At 41.7% G+C, this 22,430-nt stretch overlaps 2 protein-coding genes across 3 annotated transcripts in view; both read left to right on the forward strand.

Annotated features, from left to right (window-relative positions):
• Positions 1-8,528, forward strand: part of pbx1a (pre-B-cell leukemia homeobox 1a) — a 52,661-nt gene extending 44,133 nt beyond the window's left edge. The window contains exons 6-9 of one of the 2 annotated variants that reach the window (XM_041948539.1): positions 1,914-2,073; positions 3,000-3,112; positions 4,250-4,339; positions 7,125-8,528. In XM_041948539.1, the coding sequence (XP_041804473.1) occupies positions 1,914-2,073; positions 3,000-3,112; positions 4,250-4,339; positions 7,125-7,217 (456 nt within the window). In that variant the 3' untranslated portion in view covers positions 7,218-8,528. The remainder of the gene's footprint in view (positions 1-1,913; positions 2,074-2,999; positions 3,113-4,249; positions 4,340-7,124) is intronic. The other variant, XM_041948540.1, reaches the window with a different exon arrangement.
• Positions 8,529-13,013: 4,485 nt separating this feature from the next.
• Positions 13,014-21,043, forward strand: prtfdc1b (phosphoribosyl transferase domain containing 1b). Its single transcript, XM_041948887.1, has 9 exons — positions 13,014-13,158; positions 13,424-13,530; positions 14,710-14,893; positions 15,196-15,261; positions 17,761-17,778; positions 19,649-19,731; positions 19,938-19,984; positions 20,129-20,205; positions 20,364-21,043. Exons 1-9 carry the CDS (start codon positions 13,111-13,113, stop codon positions 20,409-20,411), a joined length of 678 nt encoding a protein of 225 aa, XP_041804821.1. The 5' UTR covers positions 13,014-13,110; the 3' UTR covers positions 20,412-21,043.
• Positions 21,044-22,430: the final 1,387 nt, after the last annotated feature.

Here is a 22,430-nt window from a genome sequence, read left to right on the forward strand (position 1 = left end):
GCTCTCTGAAGCTGCGATACGGAAGTCAATAGAGTAATCTGCCACTGATCTCGCTCCCTGCGCCAAGGAGAATAGGCGTTTAGCAGTTTCCTGCCCCTGTCGTGAATGATCAAAAATACGACTAAGTTCCCTCGAGAAACTGTCGAAAGACGAGAGAATGGGGGAGTGCTGTTCCCATAACGCTGTAGCCCACTGCGCTGCCCTGCCCCGTAACAAATTAACTGTATAAGCTATCTTAGCTCTATCAGAAGGATAACTAAGGGGTTGTTGATCAAATACTAGTGAACAGCGCAAGATAAACCCCCCAGCATTACCAACTTCACCTGAAAAGGGTTCGGGGGCCGGCACATACGGCTCACGCTGAGAGACAGACAGAGAGGTAGATTGGGCTGCAGCGGTTGCCGGTGGGGGTGGCGCTGGTGTGGGACTTGGGGAGGAAGGAGAGCCACGGGTGTCCGTGCGGCTGAGGTAAGCGGTGAGGTCACGGACTTGGACGCTGAGACCTTGTACTGCCTCCATTACTCCCCGCAGCATGTCCTCGTGCTGGCCGAGACGTAGTCCTTGATGGGCGAGCGCCGCTCGAAAGGGGTCCGAATCCGCTGGGTCCATGTTTGGCCAGAGTATTCTGTGACGGCGGGTGCAGAGAGAGACCCAGGAGCGGAAACGGAGAAGGTTAACAAAAGTTTATTTTGCAACAACAGGCAATAACTGAAACAATCGCTGGCAGCGTGAGGTCCAAACAAAACACGAACTCAGAGAGGTCCAGAGAGTGCTGGGCTGTGTGGGCAAGGGAGGCACTGGAACAAAAAGAGAAGAGACAAACAATTAATCAAAAAGTTCAGCAAGCTATCAAAACGTACAATACCACAGGAGACTGAGACCAACTGATACCACGGTACGTGGAAGTATACTCTGGCGTCGAGGAGTCACTCCGCAGAGGTTAAATAGGCGTCCTAATCTCCTGAAGTGAACTCAGGTGTGCCCAAACACTCCTCGACGCATCGGGGGGGAGGGGAGCCTCAGGAAAACAAAACGTAAAGTTACAGCCCACAAAACAGAACACAGGAAATGGACCTTCAAAATAACAGCACAGACAATACCAACCGCCACATGTTCTTATGCTTGTTGTTAGGAGTGGGCCCTAAAATAATTTCAGTGATAATGATATATTTGCCGATATGAAAAAATATGGAGTGCAACTCGCTGAAGAACTGTGATGCTGTGCTGAACCACCGTAGTTAGTCTGCTTGGTTTAGACTCACAAGTGGAAATATAGCCACGATATGAATATGTTTTATCATATTTAATTTTTTATATGCATTTTTACTTTTTCAGCTTATTGCAACATTGATCCTTGTGTTTGAGTTCATTTGGGTTCTGTCCAAGCAGCATCCTAAGTTTCCTGTATGTTTGTGATAGGGTTCATTCTCATATTTAAATTAAATGCCACTAAGACAAAATGATCAGAAAAGTTAGCTGTACAGGAACAAATAACCTGAGTGGACCAAATGTTTAACACACACATGATTAAAAACATGTAGAGCACAATAGGAATATTACAGTGATCTTCACATGGAACACAGGAATGTTATAGTACAGTCATACAGTACATAAGTTTGGCGGAAAACAGTACTATAAGAATATTCTAGCAATATTTCCCCAGCTGTCTGATCCATGACAATCAAAAATACCAAAAGCCAATAATAACCACATGTAGTCTATGTGGAAACCAATGATGTCATAGCACCCACAAAGGCTGGTGCTAAAAGATGGTGTGCTAACTGGTGCAGGAAGCATAATCCAGGCTTCAGTATTAAGTATTGATATTCATCGTCCGACCTGTCATTGGTTTGATTGCACATATCTGTGATATCTTACGCTTGCTATAACTCTTATCGTTGCTGTTTTGACAGGTATCAAACTGGTTTGGGAACAAGAGAATCCGATACAAGAAAAACATCGGCAAGTTCCAAGAAGAGGCCAACATGTATGCAGCGAGGACCGCGGTCAACGCAACCAGCGTGTCTGCTCACGGCAGCCAGGCGAACTCCCCATCAACTCCCAACTCAGCAGGTGAGCTCAATCACAAACTGATCACAGGCCACCACGTTACGGTGAAAGAAGCTCTATTGACACAAGGTTCTTTTTATACCAGAGAAGATGGAGAAAGATGCACTAGACAGGGCACAATAACATTCTCATACCTGAGCCCCGACTCAAGAATTCAGTCTCTGGTGCTGTTTCATTTAGACTAGCAGGACACCCCTCTTCTTCTTAATTAACCCGGCAATATGGAGTTGCATCCTCACCCTTCTTCTTCTTCTTTGCCTTTTTGCCATCCGTCTCTCTCACTCCTTTTCTCTCCCTCTCTCTCTCTCTGTCTCTGTTATTGACCCCTTGGTCTCATGGACGTTAATTTTTCCTGCCTCTTGTCCGGTTGACCTTGTGCATGCCATTAAGCTGCTCAGAGGGCAAGCGGAGTCTTTTGTCATATAGAGACTTCGCAACTGTATTGGATTAGGACCGGGTGTTGAAATCAAGTTACGCGATGGTCTCTTTACATCTGGGGAGCTGGGGTCCATTAAAGGACGTAGACGATTCTTTGGGTCTTCCTGCAGATCAATTATTACTTCCTTAATGAAACACTAGCAGCACGGACGTTTAACTATAATATAATCCATAAGGCTTGTTTAAACTGGACTTAAACAGTTTTATGATGATTATCTGTCTCGTGGTTCTTGCTGGCTGATTTTTCCTTTTAAATTATGCTTCAGTGATGTTTTAATGTGCACATACTGCATCTGCAGTGTGCAGGTTTGCAGAAAAAAAAGCCTTTTTCACGATGCCAGCTGCCCTCCCAAACTAACCCACTCAGTGCACTTTTGCTTATGCATGATCATTTTAACTCCTTTTTCTGTTCCTCTCTTCTTCCCTTCTCTCTTGTCTTCGTCCTACTCTCCTTGCTCTCTTTCTTCTCCTCTGCCTCTGTGTATTCTCAGGTTCTGCTGGCTCTTTTAACATGTCAAACTCCGGAGACTTGTTCATGAGTGTGCAGTCCCTCAATGGGGACTCGTACCAAGGGGGGCAGGTTGGGGCCAACATACAATCCCAGGTAGGCGCCTCTTCAAGCATAGTGTCCCACATTACTTGTAACATTGTTCAACCACTGTCCAGTCTGGGAGAGCAGAGGCCCACAACAACTTGACCTACGCAGCGAAACAGAGGTTACTCTTTGCCCGAAGCGTTACGTTAATGTAGAAGCCATTGTCAACCCGCAGTTGAGCAGACGACTGCAGACAGTTTTGGAAACGGTGCAACACTCATCAGCGCTCCTGACAAGAGTTCACATAGCCACTGGTGCACTGTAGCTCCCTGACCTTGCCTCAGTGGACAGTGATGACCAGCACAGTGTTTCTGAGTGTTACAACTCTCGCCATAGATTGAGGAATCACCACCTGAGGTGATATTCTCATTTGGTTTCAGCGCTTTTGGCATCATTCCTCTCGCTCCGTTCACCCTCTTTTCTGTTCAGATCAGCTCTCCGAACGCTTTAGGTCGTTCATGAATATGCAAAAGGGACGACCCTTATAGGAGGTAAAGAGGTCTTCAGGGTCGGCCTTTAATTAGAGAAACTCATGTTCCTTTAAAAGGTTATATTTTCGGAAAGTGTCGGAGGGGCTCTCAGGGCTGTACAATCAAAAGAAAGCGACAAAGAAAAGAGAAAGGGCAGCTTCGACTAAATGGGCCTCCACAGTAGGTTGGTTTTTTTTTGTTGAGAAATCCATCCATGAAGTGACCTCAGTTAAGCCACATCCTCATTGGCAGCCACGCCGTGTGAACATGTTTACGATGTGAAGATTCATCAGCGCATTCGCTTCAGTCTCGTGTGGTAAAGAACAAGTCTGCGTATGCAGGAAATGCCGTTGCCAGTGGCGCGCAGCTACATGTGGAAGAATGAGCTGCAAAGTTGTGTTTTTAATGTTGAATCGTGATGTATTATTCAACCACAACTACAAATACATCCATAATTAGCTATTTCTTGTCATTTTCCTTGCATTTTCGTCCTTTTGCGACGTCTGTTATCAAGCTTGTAATAGCATCCAAATCATTCTGACTCGCTGTTTGTAACCTTTTCCTGTTTATGGTACCCTTTTACTATCAGACTGACCTTTCCTTGTGCATGGCTGTCTTTGTTATCCAGAGCTTTTGTCTGACCGGGCCTTTTGTCTGTGTGTCCCCGCTGTTCCAGGTGGATACCCTTCGCCATGTTATCAGCCAGACCGGAGGATACAGTGACAGCCTCGCGGCCAGCCAGATGTACAGTCCACAGGGCATCAACGTAAGACCTGTAAACAATCTCCTTCTGTCCTTCTCGACGTTTTCTCTGCTGTCTTACTGTGCAAAGACTCCACAGTTGCAGGATGTGTATATTATTGTGTAATTTTGTGTGCACGCTGGGATGCCATTTAGCAGAGTTAGCCAGGGTTGGGCTGTTGTCCAGCCAGTTGCCCCCCTGCTCCAGTCATGCCCTAGGTGGCAGGCAATGAGGCAGCTACCAGGCTGAGTAGCTGGACAGGCTCCTAGTCTGTCGGAGGATATTAGCGTTAGCGAGACACCTGCGGACGACAGGAACAAGGACACAGGTGTCATCCTCCCTCCCAACGCTGCTCTCACATTGGCACCATAGGACAAGTCATACCCCTTCCAAGACTGGCTTCACGAAAAAAAAAAAGTTCCCAGTTCCTAATTCTTAAAATAACTCTTTAACTAGCCTGTCAAAGACTGGGCCAGTTTTCCAGGTCTCCTTGCTGGGCCGGGCAGGGCGGGACAGCCAGCACTGGAGGCAGTGCGTTAGCATGTAGATCCATAGCGACAGGCCGCGCGGGGTTGAACAGAATCAATACGACAGTCACAGGGACAGAAAGAGTGGGGCTCTGGGCTAACAGTCCAAGCACATTGGTCAGATCATTCATCCACAGGAACAGCAGCACTGACAGCCAAGTCTGCAACACCCCTCGTGCTAAAATAAGAACGCCGATGCGTTCAGGCCAGTTGCAACCCACAACAGGCTCAACTGGAAAGAGGTGTTCAATACACTGCTGGCGTGTTACAAAGACGAAAGACCTCCAAACTAAGCGTTTGTTGGCATAAACCAAGTTTTCTAGCTCAATTTGTACATCAGGAGCCAAAATTAAAAGTTTTATAGTCATTGTTATCTTGGTATATATTGATGTGTCTTCCCATTACTTTATGCCTTCATGCATAAGATGCAACTTTTTTTGCTTGTGTTTGACACAAATTTTAATGACATGCAGTATGTGATTTTTAGCTACCTGGATCAGAAAATTCAGTCACAATTTGAAAAGTATTTTTTTCCGTTCAGTAGTGTTTCTCCATCTGGATGCTTAACAGTCTCTTTGAGGAATCTGGAAATACTTTCAGAGCGGCTGTATGTCTTCTTCAAACGATGGTCAACAGTGTACAGTAATTTTCAGAGAAACAGATGTTTAGCTCTGCAACTCGATTGTAATGGTAATGCATGAAAGAGTGGTGAACTGTGCCTAATAAATTTCCAACCAATACATATTTACGGTAAATATGCAAGTTTTCAGTAATTAATCGTCTGAATGTCTGTAATTAAACTGAGGAGAGCTACAACAACCAGTCGCGTATAACCGGGAGTTTAAGTGAGCTCTAATTGTGACAGAATTTTAGGCTACATCATCCAGCACTAGTAGACATACATATTTTGGAAGATTCACAAGAGAATAAAAACTGTTTTATTGCATGAGTCTCTTTCAGTTCTTTTGTAATAAATACACTTAAAACATAAATTGTGGCGTTTTGGTGAAGCTTGTGAATGAAGTGTTGGTACTTGTATTTATTTGGCCCAGATAAAGAAAAGAAATCTCAGATCTACTGAGTGAATTCTCGTGGTTCACCTCTCCGTCTTTATTCTTGAGCAGCAATTACACCCCTCAAATTGCTGGTGGGTGTTGCCTCTCTCAGAGGCTGGAAATGTTTTTTTTTTTCCTTTATTTTTTTCCCTCTTGCCTCTGAATAAGATGACAGACAGTCTTTACGCGAAATAACAGGGTTTGGAAATAAGAGGCTGCCAAAGCACGTTCCCAGCTCTCACTAATAGCGTGGAAATTGCAATTAATGTCCTTAATGGTCTTTAGTCAACCTTTTATCATGATTTGAGGAGGCCTCCATTTTAAAGAGCCATTTTTTTATTGTGATAATTTATTCTTTTATCAACCATCTCAGGGCTATATTCTGAGATATATGAAAGGTCTGCACATTCTGTGTTTCAGCTCTTGTGTTTATCTCACATTATGTCAGCAGCTTGCGGGGGAAAATGAGGGAAGTGGCACAATAATATTTTTAATGGAGAGTCTCTTAAAAAGAGTGTCAGTTTTTCCAATGTGAAATAGCAGTTGGACAGACATCACTACCGTTGAAGGCAGGTTTATGTTGTATTTCCTTACTTTAAGGTCCAAATAATGCTACTGTGTACCTGAGAGAGGATTGTTTTTAAAACAGCGATGAGTGATGCAGCATGTTTTAATTCATGTTCATTAAAGGATGAAGCTGCTGATATTCTGTATTTATGTCTTTGTCCGTCTCTCACTTCTTTCTGTCTGTGGCAGTCATCCCCGAGAGTGATTGTTCCCGCTAGAGAGGTGCATAAATAAGTACTGTAGTTCATGTAGTTCAAATGGGGACTACTTTCCGTGGATGAATACAGATTTGGAGCTCTAGTGAGTGTTTACAGCAGCAGGACAGTGTGCTGTATGAGGGACTGATTCAAAATGAACTGCAGTGTTCATTGTAATGAGGGGACATTGTGCAACAGTCTGGCTCACTGATGTGTTTTTAATAGTTTTTGGACACCAGTGGAGCTCCATGACACAGAGGAATTAGATTTATCAGGCTCTAGCTACGCGGGCGATACTTGTTATTAGGATTAGGAGTGTTTGCTTTGGTCTTTTCATGGGATTCGCTGCTAATAAGAAAAATATTGAATTGTGCCAACTTTATCCTCAAAGACACATCTATACCAATATTGTATCATAATGTTTTACAGTGAAGCTAAACTACTCCTCGTCTTATCTACACAGACAAATGGTGGCTGGCAAGATGCTCCGACTCCTTCGTCAGTGACATCGCCCACAGAAGGACCCGGGAGCGTTCATTCGGATACTTCCAACTGAATATATCCATCTCTACGCCTCATCTACAAAAAACATGGACTGACCTTGCTATTCACAGTATTAAACAAAGGAATTCTCTGTCCCACAGTTTGGAGAGGTACTGTGAAATCCTAACCAGAAAATAGAAATTATATTTCCTCTGCTTATAACGTTGGACATTTGGGATACAAACAAAAAGTTTCACACTAAAAATCCAAACAATACCGCAGTCAGTGGAGACTGGGGCTTTGTACAGATTTCACATTATATTCAGAGGGCTGGGGTTACTTATTCACTCATAATGTTTTCACTCATAATGATGAAATGATATGATAAAGTAAATAAATCAAATCATTGGTTTTAACTGAAAATACTTCATTCTACCTCTCAGCCACTAAAAAAAGTAGAAAAAATATGTCAGTGACCATTATTTGTTTTGTAAAAATGAAACTTTTGTCTTTGCAAGCAAGAGGCACATCTTCTTACTTACATTTTGTTGTCTCTCACCTATTCTATGGTACGCCATTTAGACTTAAATATTGCTCAGTTGTTTACAATGTGTGCTTGATAAAAGTATGTTCATCTTCCCCTCTGTCTCCGACAAGTCAAAACAGAGTTCTGTCAGGAGATTTTACCTCTAAGGTAACCCTGTGAAGTATGTTATCTGTAAAACAATAAATAAATACTTGTCATCAAATCAGACAAGCTTGACATCATTCATTAAGATGGAGGACATATCGACTTAAAAACTAATTATTTTTCACTCTGTTGGTTTTGGTTCTGCAGCATATTGGTAGACAGTCACAGAATCGCAGGATTCGCAGACGCAATGACAAAAACAGGAATTTTGTCTTTTTCTTTTCATCTGCTTCAGAAGCTCTAAGAGACAAATGAGAGGGGAAAAAATCTGGTTTCTGCTTGATCTAAAGCCTGATCTAAATTATTTCACTGAGGACAAAAAATGTTTTGCAAGAACAATCTTTCTAAGTTCATTATTTTTATTTTTTTTCGTGTGTGAACACAGGTGAAAAAAAGTTTTGGCAGGTAAAAAAAAAAGTCTTTCTTCAGGATTATTTTTCTGTTTGTTGTTGTGATTCTCATTCCGGCCACATGTTCTCATAAGGAGTGTCCCTGTTACTATGGCGAATGTCAGTATAGCTAATGCTAACTGCAGATTGCTAGCCCAAAGAAAGAAATCACAGTAATGCTACATAGCTTGCTAACACACAATTGTCAATGGACAAATTATGACTCACCTGGAAAAAAAAAACTTTCAGTCCTGTTTAGAGCATGCGTTAACAGTACACTTCAGCCTCCTGTGGCTGAAACGAGTATTACAACAACAACACACGAAAATTATCCTGATAAAAAAAAATTTTCCCCTGTGTTCACAAGTGAAAAAAATTACAGAAAAAATATCCTGGTTATAACCCTTTTTCACCTGCTCTTAAGTTGTAAACAAGAGAAAATAATTTAGATCAAACTTTTTTTTCCCCTCATTTGCCTCTCAGGGCTTCCGTAACCCATGCTGGACAACAAGGAGAAAACTTTATTTTTGTTTGTTTTAAATTTGCTTCAATCCTTTATGATACCTGTATTGCTTTCCACCACCTCCACCACAGAAGAAAAGTTTCTGATGATGCCAAAATGCTGATGTAACCAAAACAAAACTGACAGGAAAAAGTGTGCCATCATGAAGTCAGTTAGAATATATTATTTCATCAAATATATTCAGCATCATGTCTTTTTCTCCTCATTTAAAATCTGTCATTCAGCTCTGGTGCTAAGAGAGAGTGAGCAATGCCGTCCCAGTGAGAGGAATGCAAGCGGATATATCACTTTCTGCAGAAAAGAAACTTTGTCAAGAACGCCTGTAACTGAGTTTGTTTTTCAATACATGAACCACAATCCACTTAAACAGGGAAGTCATTATGTTAATAGAGTTTTACATGCTCACACAGTGGATCCCTGCTCCTGAATCTACAGCACAGGTCCAGAGATGCTTTAGCATGGAGCCACTGATCATCACCATGAAAGAAGCATCCTGATGCACCTGAACTGCTGCTCAGCTCGAACGAGGGCACTTTGATGTAAAGATGATGTTGCGTTCCACATTTTGAAGAGTTGTGTCTTCTGGGCGTTTATTTACGTATAAATCATTAAGTCAGTATATTATTCTGCTGGTGCTGCTTTTAGTAACCATAGAATTGACACCAAAACAAATGTAGACATTTGGATTCGTGCTTGTCTCAACACTATCAAACTGATTTTTTTTTTCAGTAACAAACATTTATGAACATTGTAAATGTTAATCATGAAGCACTAAAGAAGGGAAAAGTCATTATGTCAAATAATGTGTTTTCTGAGCAGTCTAACCTTGTTTATAGACACTTTTATGTTGTGTGGCCTATTTGTTTTTTGTATTTTGTTATGTTTTTTTTATGGTATGCTTAATGTAGGCTATTACTTTTTTTGCTTTCCTACTCTCGTGAATTAGCTCATGAACTTTCAACATGTGTTAATGTGCACCATTGTGCTTGACTTGCTTTGTTGAAAAGGGTTTTCAACACATTAAAAAATGATATGTAATACAGCCAGATCACACATCGGCATCTTTTATTGTTGAGTTTTACGAGAGAGCAAAGGCTCTTCGTTTTGCTCGGCGTCACGCGAGGGCCGTCAGTGGCACGACGGCGGTCGCGGTTGCTGATGTGATAACTGAAAGTCAACCAAGGTTAGTGGCTGCCAGTAGACATCAACTCTTTTATGGCTCTGCGTGTCCCCTCCTTCCATTATGGCTCCTATCCAACATGTTAGTGTACATGCACTCAGACAAACAAAGAAATGCACAGCATACCAAAACCAGGTTTGTATGACAGTGTCCGCAACGGGAAGAAATAAAAAGAAAAAAGGTTTGACTCTCAGAGTAGGTGCTAGAGAAGCTCTCATACTTGCAAATCTTTCAAAACTGCTACTATCTGAAAACCTGTTTGTCATTTATAAAGCTATACATGCAGCAATGCATGACTGTACAGTATATTCTTCACTTTGATTAAAGGACAAGGCTCATATATAAATGGTCAATGAATCCCATGAAAAGACCAAAACAAAACGTCTGTCTCTCAATGCTCAGCTTCAAGCTCATTTGTTCCTCCTGAAGATGTAAAACTATAAAAACTACTCACAAATATATAGCTGCACTTTTTTCATAGAAACACAAATTTCCTGAACCAGCTGGTCACTATGCATTTTAGAAAACATCACACAAACAAGCCTAAATATTTTATTTGTTAGGGACTATTTTTAGCTGTGGATTGATACACATTTGGCGCTCTTCTTGCTAATATTTACAGCAGCCGGACTTTGCATGTCAGATTGATTTGAAATAAACTACAGAGCCCATGATCACGATCATTGTGAATAGTTTATTGACAACAATATTGGACCGAATGAAAGAAAAATCCAATATGTTGTATTTAGGTCAATTGTTACATGTGAAAATGTGATAGTGGAGGAGGAGAATGGTCACGTCCTTGCGAGATTCTTCCCTCGTACACTACAAACAACACCGCTGACACTATCTGGCTGGACAGCTGCATGTCTGACAGAATTACTTTCATAGCAGCTGAATATTCATAATTGGCAAAACAACAGGGGCGAGGGTGTAAGGGAGCAGTTGGCTGCAGAGTCTGCGGACGGTCACAGGCCTTGACTGCTGAGCGAGTGTGAAATGCCAAAGCCAGACTGCTCTCCTGCGCCTGGAGGGCAGCGAAGGAGCCGGCCCGCTCTCACAAACAGGGAGGACATCAAAAACAATGTGACAAGACTTGATCCGAAAACGTCTTCCGGCTTGTGCGGCATCGCTTGGCGCCGGACACTCGTGATTATCACAACACCAGAGGCCGCTTTGAGGGGAAGGCATCTTGTGAAATAAGTTGTGCAGAGAATAATAACTGTTTTCTGACATTTCTGAGCGGTTTAGTCACGCTGCGTAGTTTTTACACCTCCTCATTCCTCTGGAGTGTTGACACTGCGCAGGCTGATTGAAATCTAATGTTGCTGTTGACATCTGCCTCCCCAGCTGTCATTGTACCACTGTTTATAATTACAGCTGCTGAGGAAGAGAATGGGTGGGTGGCCCAGACACCTTGCCTCCCCCCCTCTCAACAGAGCCCAGCACACTGCTCTAATGCGCAGTGACATGACAGCCCAGGTCCCTGCTGCTGCTGCTGGACTAACTGACCACATAGGGGTGGCTCATCCAAAATTCACTCATTTAACACACTTCATCACACACACACACACACACACAGAAATTACATTGTGCATAGGAGACTGGGTGTGGCATCTGGATCTCTTAAATTACAGGCTGTCAGGCTCTGCCTCTCTCTTGTTTTTGCAGATAAGATGAAAGGGTGTATCAAGAGCTATGGGAATATTAAATTAGGTTGCAAACAAAATGATTTGATTATGATAAAAGCAGCGTGGGCCAGAAGTGTCTGTCCCTCTCCACCAGATGGCGATGTTATCACATCGTTCAAAAGCTTTCGTGTTGCGCACATGATGAAGAAATTAAAGAGGGCGGTGGAGGTTTAAGTGTTGCTTATCGGCACTGACTTGAGATTGTTCTGCTTTCTTCACTTACTTAACTCTACAAACATCCATTATGTCTTTGGGGTGACAGCATGTTTTCTGCTCAACTTTCCTGCTGATCAACCTTTTTCTCTCTATCTCTGTGTGTGTGTGTGTATGTGTGTGCGTGTGCATGTGTGTGCCTTTGTTCGAGGTACTCTGTCGATGTAACTCTATACTTCCACATTTCGAACACATTTCAGAGGGAAACTGAACTTTTTGCTCAACTAAACTGATTTCACAGTAGCTATAGATTGAGATGTTGCATCTGAAATGAAGCAGCTTCTATAAAATGATGTCTTGTTATGGACTTAACTGATTAGCTCCACCTTGACCAGCTATGATATGAAAATACTGCTTAAACATTAACGTCTCTCATATTCTAATAAGTGTAAGTAATATAACTGTGAAAGGCGCCATTCTGCATAATGACCACTTTTAATTATAATACTTCTGTCCATTTTGCTGATTATACATTATTGTACTTTTATTGCTATTTAAATTTTGAACACAGGACTATTTCTTCTAATTATGCATTCTTATATCATAGCCAGCAGTGGAAAGTAACCAGTTTATTCAAGTACGGTACTTGTACTTTACTTGAGTATTTGCTGCCACTCTATATTTAAACTCTACTGCATTTCAGAGGCAGATGCTGTACCTTTTACTCCTCAACGTGTATTTGACAGCTTCAGTTACTCATTACTTTGCAGATTCAGATTAATAACACAAAATATCATCAATAAATTATAATGATGCAATATTAAAGATTAGGATTAATCTTTTAGTGATCCCAGAAGGGAAATTCACAAAATACCCAGCAGACAAACTATACAAACAATACAAAGTAGTTTGAAGTAAAAGTAAACACATTTTTAAAAGTAGTTAAAATTAGCCCCACCTTTACCAGCTTCAACATTACAGTGATGTATATCAATATAAATAAATAAAGATAAAATAAATTAGTAAGTTATCAATAATCACTTTTCAGTACACATCATTTTGAAGTAGGCCATTCCGCATAATGAGTACTTATTAACCAAAGTCGTGGCCCGGCGGCCCCCGCCTGGTGCCCCTGCTGACCCCTGCTCAGCGCAGCGCCCCTGGCGGCAGCGGCGCTGCACAGCACGGCGTAAAGAAGGTGCGAAGTGTTTTATGGGAATGGGGAACATTTCTTAACCCCGATGCTCCTCCTCCTTCCTCACGCTGCCAAATCCTCCTGGAGGCTCTCGCTGGCCCACTCCTCGGAATACAGCCTGTTTCTGTGTCGGCGGAGAGCAACATGGCAGACTCTGCCGTTCAATCCGACGGGAGAAACGGCGGGATTGTGGTAATGACATGAAAGAGAGCACGACAGGAAGCGCAGGACAAGTGCTGCATGGCGTCTAAGAGCGCAGGGAAAAGTTTAGTCCCTCATGGATGCGCAGACTTGGCTGCTGCGCACTTTGCGCACTTTGTACATTTGTTTCCCTCGGGCCCACATCTGTCTCTCAGGCTGATTTTAGTGCAAAGTACTGCCAAAGCTCATGTTTGGTGTTTTGCAACTTGTAAGGTGATCAACAGCGTGATGTCTGCGTCTCTCTTCTCCCTCCCAGATTGCCGATGACTGGCCAGGCTACAGTTTAGACCTCTTCAGCTATCCAGCTCACTACTCCGGAGATTTGGACTGTGTCATCATTCCGCATGGCGTGATTATGGACAGGTACAATCCCAAATAACTCCAATCCTGCTAATGTTTGAGCCTCCACATGTTTCTGCTGCTGATTCCTCCGAGGTTGCGGTAAAGCTACATGTGGCTTCTGACATGCGAGGGAAGATTTATTTGTTGTAGCTGCCGTGTCTACAGTTTGGATTGTGCCAATGCTGCTCTAAAATGATCAATGTAAAGCTGAAAAAAAAAAAGAAAAACAAAAAGAGACCAAACAACTCAGGAATAGACCCTAAGCTGAGAGTGCCATGCCACACAAACTCTTGTAGTTATTTTATTGTCCATTCTAAAATTTAATCTGAATCCTGATCTGCATGAAAATAGTGAATGTCTGAATCTGAATGTTTTCCATTCAAGCGCAATTAATATAATGTTGAAACTGATATGAAAATATTACTTTTCTTTCATTGGTGACACATCACAACATGGGCATGTTTGCTAAGTCAAATAGAACAGAATGAAATCCAAAGGAATGAGCTGTGTTCTGCTGGTCTGAATTACATGATATGAAACTCAAGAACAAGAAATTTCTTTGTTAGTAATTCTCAGAATTAAGCAAAAAATGCTGTTTCTAATCTTCCATGTTCTAGTAACACATCTTCAACAACATCTTGTTTGTCTGACCAACGGTCCAAAACCCAAATATATTAAATTCTTTATCAGGTATGACAAAGAAAAGCATCAAATCTTCACATTTAAGAAGCTGAAGCATGAAATAAGCACATTTGTGCTTAAGAAATTATTTAGTTATCAATAGTTGCTAATTGAGTGATCAACTTAAGGTTGCAGGTCTACTCAGAGTCATTTATCAGGGCTCCATCAGGATGTAAAGCAATGACATTCATATTATAATAATGTTATTCCATTGAAAGTTAAATGTTGCTCAGCTGTAGAGACGTAGTTTTTAAGAAAATGTTAAGAAAATGTTGTTTAAACGTTCTTAGATCTGCCTCCTCACTTGTTCTTTAGCCTGTTGCCTAACCTTCCACCAAATCGCACTGAAATTCATGCTTTTTAGATAACATGCTAACTTAAAAAACAGCAAAACGTGCCCCTGCAGGGCATGTTAGCCTACCAGCAGAATCAGCCACAGCTGTGCGCTCAACTCCTGCGAGATAAGACACGTAACTTTTCTTCAGAGGGTTAAAAGAGAAGGTCTCACGCTGTTCACAGGACAGAACGTCTGGCTCGAAACATCATGGATGACCTGGGGGACCATGACATCGTGGTGCTGTGCGTGCTGAAAGGAGGCTACCAGTTCTGTGCAGACCTGGTGGACCGGATCAAGGCGCTTAGCCGCAACTCCAACCGCACAATCCCCATGAGGGTCCACTTCATCCGTCTCAAGAGCTACCTGGTGAGCCTCCGCCCACTCAGACGCTGACAGTGTGGCCTTAGTGGTGCGTGCGGGGATGGTGAGGCGCTCGCCACGCTTCAGATCAGTTGTGATGATTCTCAGTCCCATGACTTAGAAGATATGCGAGTTATGCTTTGCACAACATTACGACAGTGGTATCTTTGTGTAAGTTTGCCTTGAACGTGACGTTTCTGTGAAGCCAAAGCAGAAGGGACAAACCCAGCACACTTTGTTTATGTATAATGACTATATTATGTCATTGTGCTACACACTGACCACACAAAACCTTTTTATTTCCTCAGAATGACCAGTCGACGGAGGACCTTCACATACTTGGAGCAGAAGATTTGTCCTTTTTAGCTGGAAAGGTAATATTGTTCTTATCTACGCCATTGAAAACAGCCCGGCTTTTAATAAAGAACAGCTATTGTAAGCTGTTACAATAAACCAAACACTGACGGGGGACATGGAGATGGAGGGTACTGATAGGTGGCAGCCTCAAGAGGGCAGCCTTCCCCCTGATCTGCTATCTCCCGCTCCATCCTGAGGAAATGGTTCAGTGCTTCCGTGAAGGAGATCAAAGATGGCAGTTTCTGACAAATCCAGCAGTGATCAGATACCAACTGTTGTAATGTGATTGTTTAAAGGCCTCTTCCACTTTATGTCAGTGGAGAAGATCTGTGTAGACGGAGGATACACTTGCTATCAGAGCAGATCAGGACAGTGGTCTGGTTGTGACTCGCTCTTCATCTGCTTGTCTGGTTTATTATGTAATCAAAACCAGTACAGCCAATGTGTGTGTGTGTGTGTGCGTGCACGTGTGTGTGCTGACTGTAACAGGATCTGACAGTGTGGATAGTTTTTATTATATTTTTCCAATTTTTCAACCTAATTCCAAAACTGTGAGTGGTGACAAGGTTTGAAATTTAAATCCGATAATAATTCTGTTACACAAAATTATCTTCACTTCTTTACTTCTCTCTAACCTTCACCTTTTTTCTTGTGAATTACTTCACAGTTTTACCTCTTAAAGCCTCTAAAAAGTATTAAAATGACACAGAACTTTAGTTGAACTTCCTTGAACTCATGGACAGGCACCCTAGTACACAGAATAGCAAACAGATTGCTTTGTATTTTAAGGAGTCACAAAAAGGGTTAAGAACCACTATTATACTATTATACTTGTACAGTGTTGCAAAAACAAACAAAAAAAATTCTGCTTGGAGTCTGAACATTAAAAACAAAAGAGAAAAACAATGGAACAGCTTTTGCTCGGGGGCTGCGACTGACCAATATTTTCATGATTTACGATGATTATTCTGCTTATTATGTTAAAGATGAATGTGTTTGTTCTATAACTGTCAGAAAAGCCTGTTCTACAATATCTTGGAGACCCAATAAGACGTCTTGAAATTCCTACTTTGTCCGACAAACAGCCCAAAACGCAAAGACTCTCGTTTTGGTGTCACATAGAACAGAACAGCAGCAAGTGCGTACATGCAAGAATCTGGATCCTGAGTCTGTTTGAAAAAAACACTGAAACGATTGATCAGGTATCAAAATAGTTTGCACATTGCTCGATTGTTCCAGCTCTCATGAGCGCAGCTGTCAGACACCTGGAGTTCACACTTTGACATTAGATCTAATTTGAGGCTCTGGTTCAGGTGTTTCTTCGGCTGATGTCGACTGAAACTGTAAACATGTAAACAGTCTGTGTATGTCTGCACGCACCCTCATCCTTTTCTCTCCACACATCTGTGCACGTGCGGGCGCACGCACACGTGCAGGGATGAATGCCTCAGCCGCTACTACAGGAGGCATAAGTCAGCAAGAGTATTTCTAGGTAATATGAATCAGCTGATCTGAACACAGACAGTCTCATACACACACACACACACACACACACACACACACACACACACACACACACACCCCTTAGCTGAGCATGCTCCCACACATGCACACGCTAATATGCCCTGCAGCCAGGCGTGGCATGAATGCTCGAAACACGAATGAGATATGAGGTAGTGAGCTTGAGTCATCGCCGCCGGTTTCCTTCACAGTATTTTCAGTGTGCTTGTGAAATCCCTGAACTCCCCGTGATGTACGACTAAATTTAGTTTGCCTGTTTGTAGCAGAACGCTGAGATGTTTTGCTGGAAGAAGTGAGCTAATTGTGTGACGGGGAACATGCGACGCTTTCGCCTTCCTGCAGTGTATCTGACAGGCAGTAGTTTCCCCTCTCTGCACGGACTCTAATATATAGCTCGTTCCTTTTATATTTCTCTGGGGTTTACTGCACTCCAAATAAAACTGCGTGAATAATGAGGCCTAAACAAAGCATGGCTGCATGCTCGGCTGAATCCTTTGTTTGAAAAGTAGAGTAGACGGCATACAGTTACACGGCAGTTAAAAGTTTTTCTTGTGTTGACCTAGCTAAGTTGAACTTAGGCTTAGGTTGCGACTCTTTATAGAAAAAGTGCCCAGTTGTCCACAGTTGATTAGACAAACATGTGCAGAATCTCAGCTATTTCAGTGTGGCATTCAAAGAGGGGCTGCAGCCTGAATGAGGCTGGCCTTTTTCTGCTTTCAATCAGTAGCTCATACAGTAGATGATCATTTCCTCCTCAGATGTATTTTTCTTGTAGTTGTCGGCTGCCGTGCAGCAAATAACTTGCAGTGCAGGTTCACCTGTATTCACAAGCACTTTTACTTACGGCATAGATTTTTTTAATACATTTGTCTGCCTGACTGTCGGAATGAATGTGTGCGGCTGATCAGATGATGCAGCCTCATATTATCTGTTCTGGACCAAGAATAATTGTTTGATTCTCTCCCTCTCCTCTCTCCCCAACATGCTCCCATAAGAATGTGCTGATCGTGGAGGTGAGTCGGCCATGTTTTTGCTTCTCCGTTTCTCCTCTTCACCAAACGGGCCTATTGTATTTCTCGCTGTCGTCAGCTATCCAGGTCAAGAGGACCCACTTAAAGTTTGTTTTATCTCTTCTACATGAGTTCAGTGCAAGGAAACTTTTTAATTGGCTGACCTATATTTGGGGAAATAAGAGCTGTTTTTTTTTTTCCCCAACATGATCATAAACTTTCTCTCGTTAGCACAGTAATTGAGTCCTGCAGTGGGAGTAGGTGCACGAGGGAAGAAATGACATTTACAGGAAAGAAATCAATACGGCCATTCAGTGATGGTACTTACTGTGTGTAGACACTGTATGATTAAACATTTTGAAACAGCAGTCATCAGTCAGTGGTCAAACATCTGGGAATATGCCCTTGCAGACGCTCATTGACTATGGCTGCTATTGTAGTAAGTAATGGAAAACTCTTAATTGTAGAATTTCAAATGAATCCTTTATAAGAGTCAAGGATTGGAAATTGGCTAGTTTAAAGCTGCTCAGGTCATTATTCAATTAACAATGGATACAATGGCCGCATGTAATGTGACTATGAGGTTGCTCATAACGATGAACCCGCAGATTTACACAGATTGCACAGATTTACTGCTTGGGTTCGGCCTCACTGCTCTCATCCATGTTGCTTTCGGCTGCAGAAGGCTGCTGTTCTCAGCTAAAGAGCTAACCGCTGCACGCTACCTGCTCACCGCAGCTACCTCAACCAAGAGACCCCAACAGAGCTAAAAGAGAGTGAACACTGGACTTGCATTCAATAGATGACGGAGACACGAATCTGAATGAAGTTGCTGCCCTGTTTGCTATATAGCCGGATAAGGTGATAACATGTCAGTGATGTTTACAGCTTGTTGCACTGCGTCTAAACGGACAAATAAGTCAAACAATGCAGGTTTGAGTTCTTCAGATACTGCTTCAGCTCTTTTTTTTAAACTTTTGATGCAAGTATTAACTACAGTTGGATGGGCAGCAACTACACATCACAATGATGTGCCTTTTAAGTTTTTTAGCTTGTTTTCCCCCAGTAGGACTGTCTGTGAAGAACTGTCTTCTGAAATTTTTCTGATAGTCCTCTGTGTGTTTCAGGGAGTGTATTTAAACCGAAATGGCTACAATCATAATGACTGACTGGCTCTTGAATGGTGCCCATATGTGAGTCATGGCAAGTTCATTTGTGTAATGGCTTTTAAACACAGGCAGCTTGAAATGCTTTACATAGTGTATGGCAAAGACACACATGGGAACAACATTTGAAAACCAAATGAAAGGCAAAAAATCAGCCACATTTGTTCCTCTTTTTTTTACTCTTTTATTTGATTAAGCTTTCATTCTGCTACTTGAGTAACAGGACACTCCAGCAGTCTCTCCACCTGCTTTTACCCTCTTTTCATATCCTGGCCTGTTTGAGAAATAATTAGGGTGAGTGCGTAAGGACAACCCATTCCATACAAAAGGTGTGTTGACCTACATCTACATGAAAAAGATGACAAAGGAAACTTCTGTGGCTTTATTCCACAGCCACTTTTACCTCTTCCGCATGCAAGAGGTCAGAGTGTGTAAAAAAAAAAAAAAAAAAAAAGACATGTTGGTTTTTAAATCCCCTTTTTCACTGGTTTTTAGAGAAGCCTCATAAACACATCTGTAATACAAGAACAGTGTGACCAACTTCTTCCTTTTCACTTGAGCTGCAGTGTGAGATGAATCTGTTGTTGCTCTGCATTCACATATTGGCAATCTCTCCCACAATGCAAATTTCATTGACATGTTATGCTCAGTGACAATAAAGTCAATCTTGAATCTTTAATCCCGTTCCTCTACGTTTCCCTTCACAGGCCGTTGTAGGCACCGGAAAGACAATGAAGACTCTCCTGAAGCATGTGGAAGCCTTCAGGCCCAACATGATCAAAGTAGCAGGGTAAGTTATGGCTGTAAAGACCTCAAAAGAAAAACCAGCCCAGTTGTTCTGCCTTGTGAATCACTCAATTTCCGCCTTCGAGTCTAGACCGAGGGAGAGAAAGGGAGACAAAGAAAGAATAAGGGACTGTTTTAAAGTGAATACTGCCCCTTGACGTGCTGTAGAAAGGGATATCATATTATAATGTCTGCTTTTTTTTTCCCCAGATTGCTGGTGAAGAGAGTGCCACATAACTCAGCGTGTCTTCCTGACTGTATGTACCTGACCAACCCTTTTATCTGTTTATGAGTCAGTGGCCCATTCACTGTTAAAACAATTGTTGCAGCTTGTTAGCCAGTGAGTCAGTGGCCTATGGAAACATTTGCAATTACGTTCCCTCTTTGTATTTGGTTTTCAGATGTCGGCTTTGAGATACCCAATCGGTTTGTGGTGGGATATGCCTTGGACTACAATGAGTACTTTAGAGACCTAAATGTAAGTTGGTGCCTTTTTTTATGTGAGACGACAACAACTCTGTCTAGGAAGAGTAACACTGACCATCGTGCTGTACATACATTAAAAAAAAAATACATTTTTGTAAAGAATGTCACGTTCTGCCATTTCACTGTTGCTTTTTGTCCTTTTTTTTTTAGCATATTTGTGTGATCAGCGAAAGCGGGAAGATGAAATACAAGATTTAAAAAAAACACACAAGAGGTGACTGTCACACAGATGTCATCCAACAGCAAGCCTGAACATTTTCCCGTGGATGCCACTCACTCACAGCTGCTATCGTGACATTTGATCTCAAGCGTCCCTGTTTTGTTATGACATTCCTTCTCTGAAAGTTTTATCTGTTTTAACAGTAGGCTCTGACATGAAACTTGGCATTTTAGGAAAGCTAGCACAGGCTTTACGGCGATTTAAAGCCGCAGCCTGACTCTTTGTGTTTACAGAGCTGATTCACATGGAAAATGTTTACTGCTACTGTCTGACTAACACAAACGCTATCTCATTTTTAACAAACTTGATAATCATGACCTGTATGAATGTGATTTTTTTTTAAGTCGGCGTGTGATGATGCAACAAAGGAAAGGGAGTTTTTTTTATTAGTACATTTTAGATAGAGCTTTTCATCTTCTTCACCTGTTCATTGCTGTTTGTTAGGTAGTTCTCCTGCTGTCACCTTTAATGCTCAGGGGCCAACAAAGTAGTTCTGTAAACACTAACTACCTCTTTTTGTTTTTTCAGTATTTGAGGTGTATTGGGACACTTGCCATTTCTGTATTTCCTTTTATAATCAAACACATCACTAAACTTTTTTTCAACATTTTGATGTTCTGTATTCTCACATTCTCTGTCGACTTACGGAACGCATTTTCAGATAAAATTTGTTTAAAGTGGCATCTTGGTTGAGCTCATCAGCCAGAAAAACCTTGTGTACCACAGGGGCATTGCTTAGGCCAATGACATACAAAGGAAGGCTCTGAGTCATCGAAGCATCATGGTAAATGATGTGTTTTAATCATTTCTTTTTAAAGAGCCCTTACATGTTTTCTGGCGTTAAGCTGCTTGGGTGTTGTACATACTAGAGAAAATTAAACTGGCTCCTTCAAGGACTCCTAAACTCCTTTTTAACTTTGCTTTATAATCGTATCTTCCTGGTTTTAAGACTGGCCAAGGCCGCATCCAGAAACATCAGGTTACTATTCTTTGGTTTAAAAAAAAGAGTGAAGTGAACTAGTAAAAGCAACAAAAGAAAGTCGGTTGTGTTGAGCTGCTGTGCTCTTTGTATACACCTGACACATGACTCCCAGTCTTTAAGTAGGGTACACAAAGTGCCATAACGACAAAACCGTTTTTCCTGGTACTGAGGTCTGCTTGGGATTACAGTGAATTGACTCTCTGATCTTTTAACAGAATTTAGCTGAAACAATGAATGACTTGATAAAGTACTGCTGTAGAACGACATTACCATCCTAAGTTTTAGTCAATACTTTTTGCCAGGAGTGGGCAAGTTATTAAAATCCTTTACTTAAGTAACTGTAGCAGTAGCACAGCAAAAATACTCCATTACAAGTAAAAGTCCTGCATTTAACATCTTACTTGAGTAAAAGTATAAAAGTATTAGTAGAAAAATGTATGTTCATGATTTAAAAAATGCAGACAATTGGACCCTGTCAATGTTATTATATTTTTGTAGTAGCATACAGTAGTTTTACTGTTGGTGAGGTGGAATTTAAACTACATGCGGTTTCAACAACACATCATTTAAATTTAGCTAATCACACCTGTTTGAAATTTTGAACCTACAAAGAAAAAAGTATTGCTGGAAAATAAATATTGCAGAGAAGAATATTATTTTCCTCTTAGATATAGTTCAATATAAAGAAGCTCAACTCAAGAAAAACCAAAGTATGTAAAAATATGTACTTGGTTACATGTTCTTGTCTATTTCCCACTTTTTTGGTTCTGTCTGTAGCATTTACAAATTATTTTCCATGGCTTATATCCACAGCAGAGTCACTGGAAGTAGAACTGGCTGGACAGGACATCTTTGTGAAAGTCTCCTCCCTCAACTGACCTCTGCAACAAAAGCTGCCAATCCCAAGAACAGGTGGTCCCTTATGTTGGAGAGGAATAAAGGGGACATTTGTCAGGGCCCTGAGAATCTCAGCACTTCTTTTAGTCTGCAGCTACAATCTGTTTAGGAGTGTGTG

This window comes from Chelmon rostratus, chromosome 12, assembly GCF_017976325.1.
Source record: "Chelmon rostratus isolate fCheRos1 chromosome 12, fCheRos1.pri, whole genome shotgun sequence".
NCBI lineage: Eukaryota > Metazoa > Chordata > Actinopteri > Chaetodontiformes > Chaetodontidae > Chelmon > Chelmon rostratus.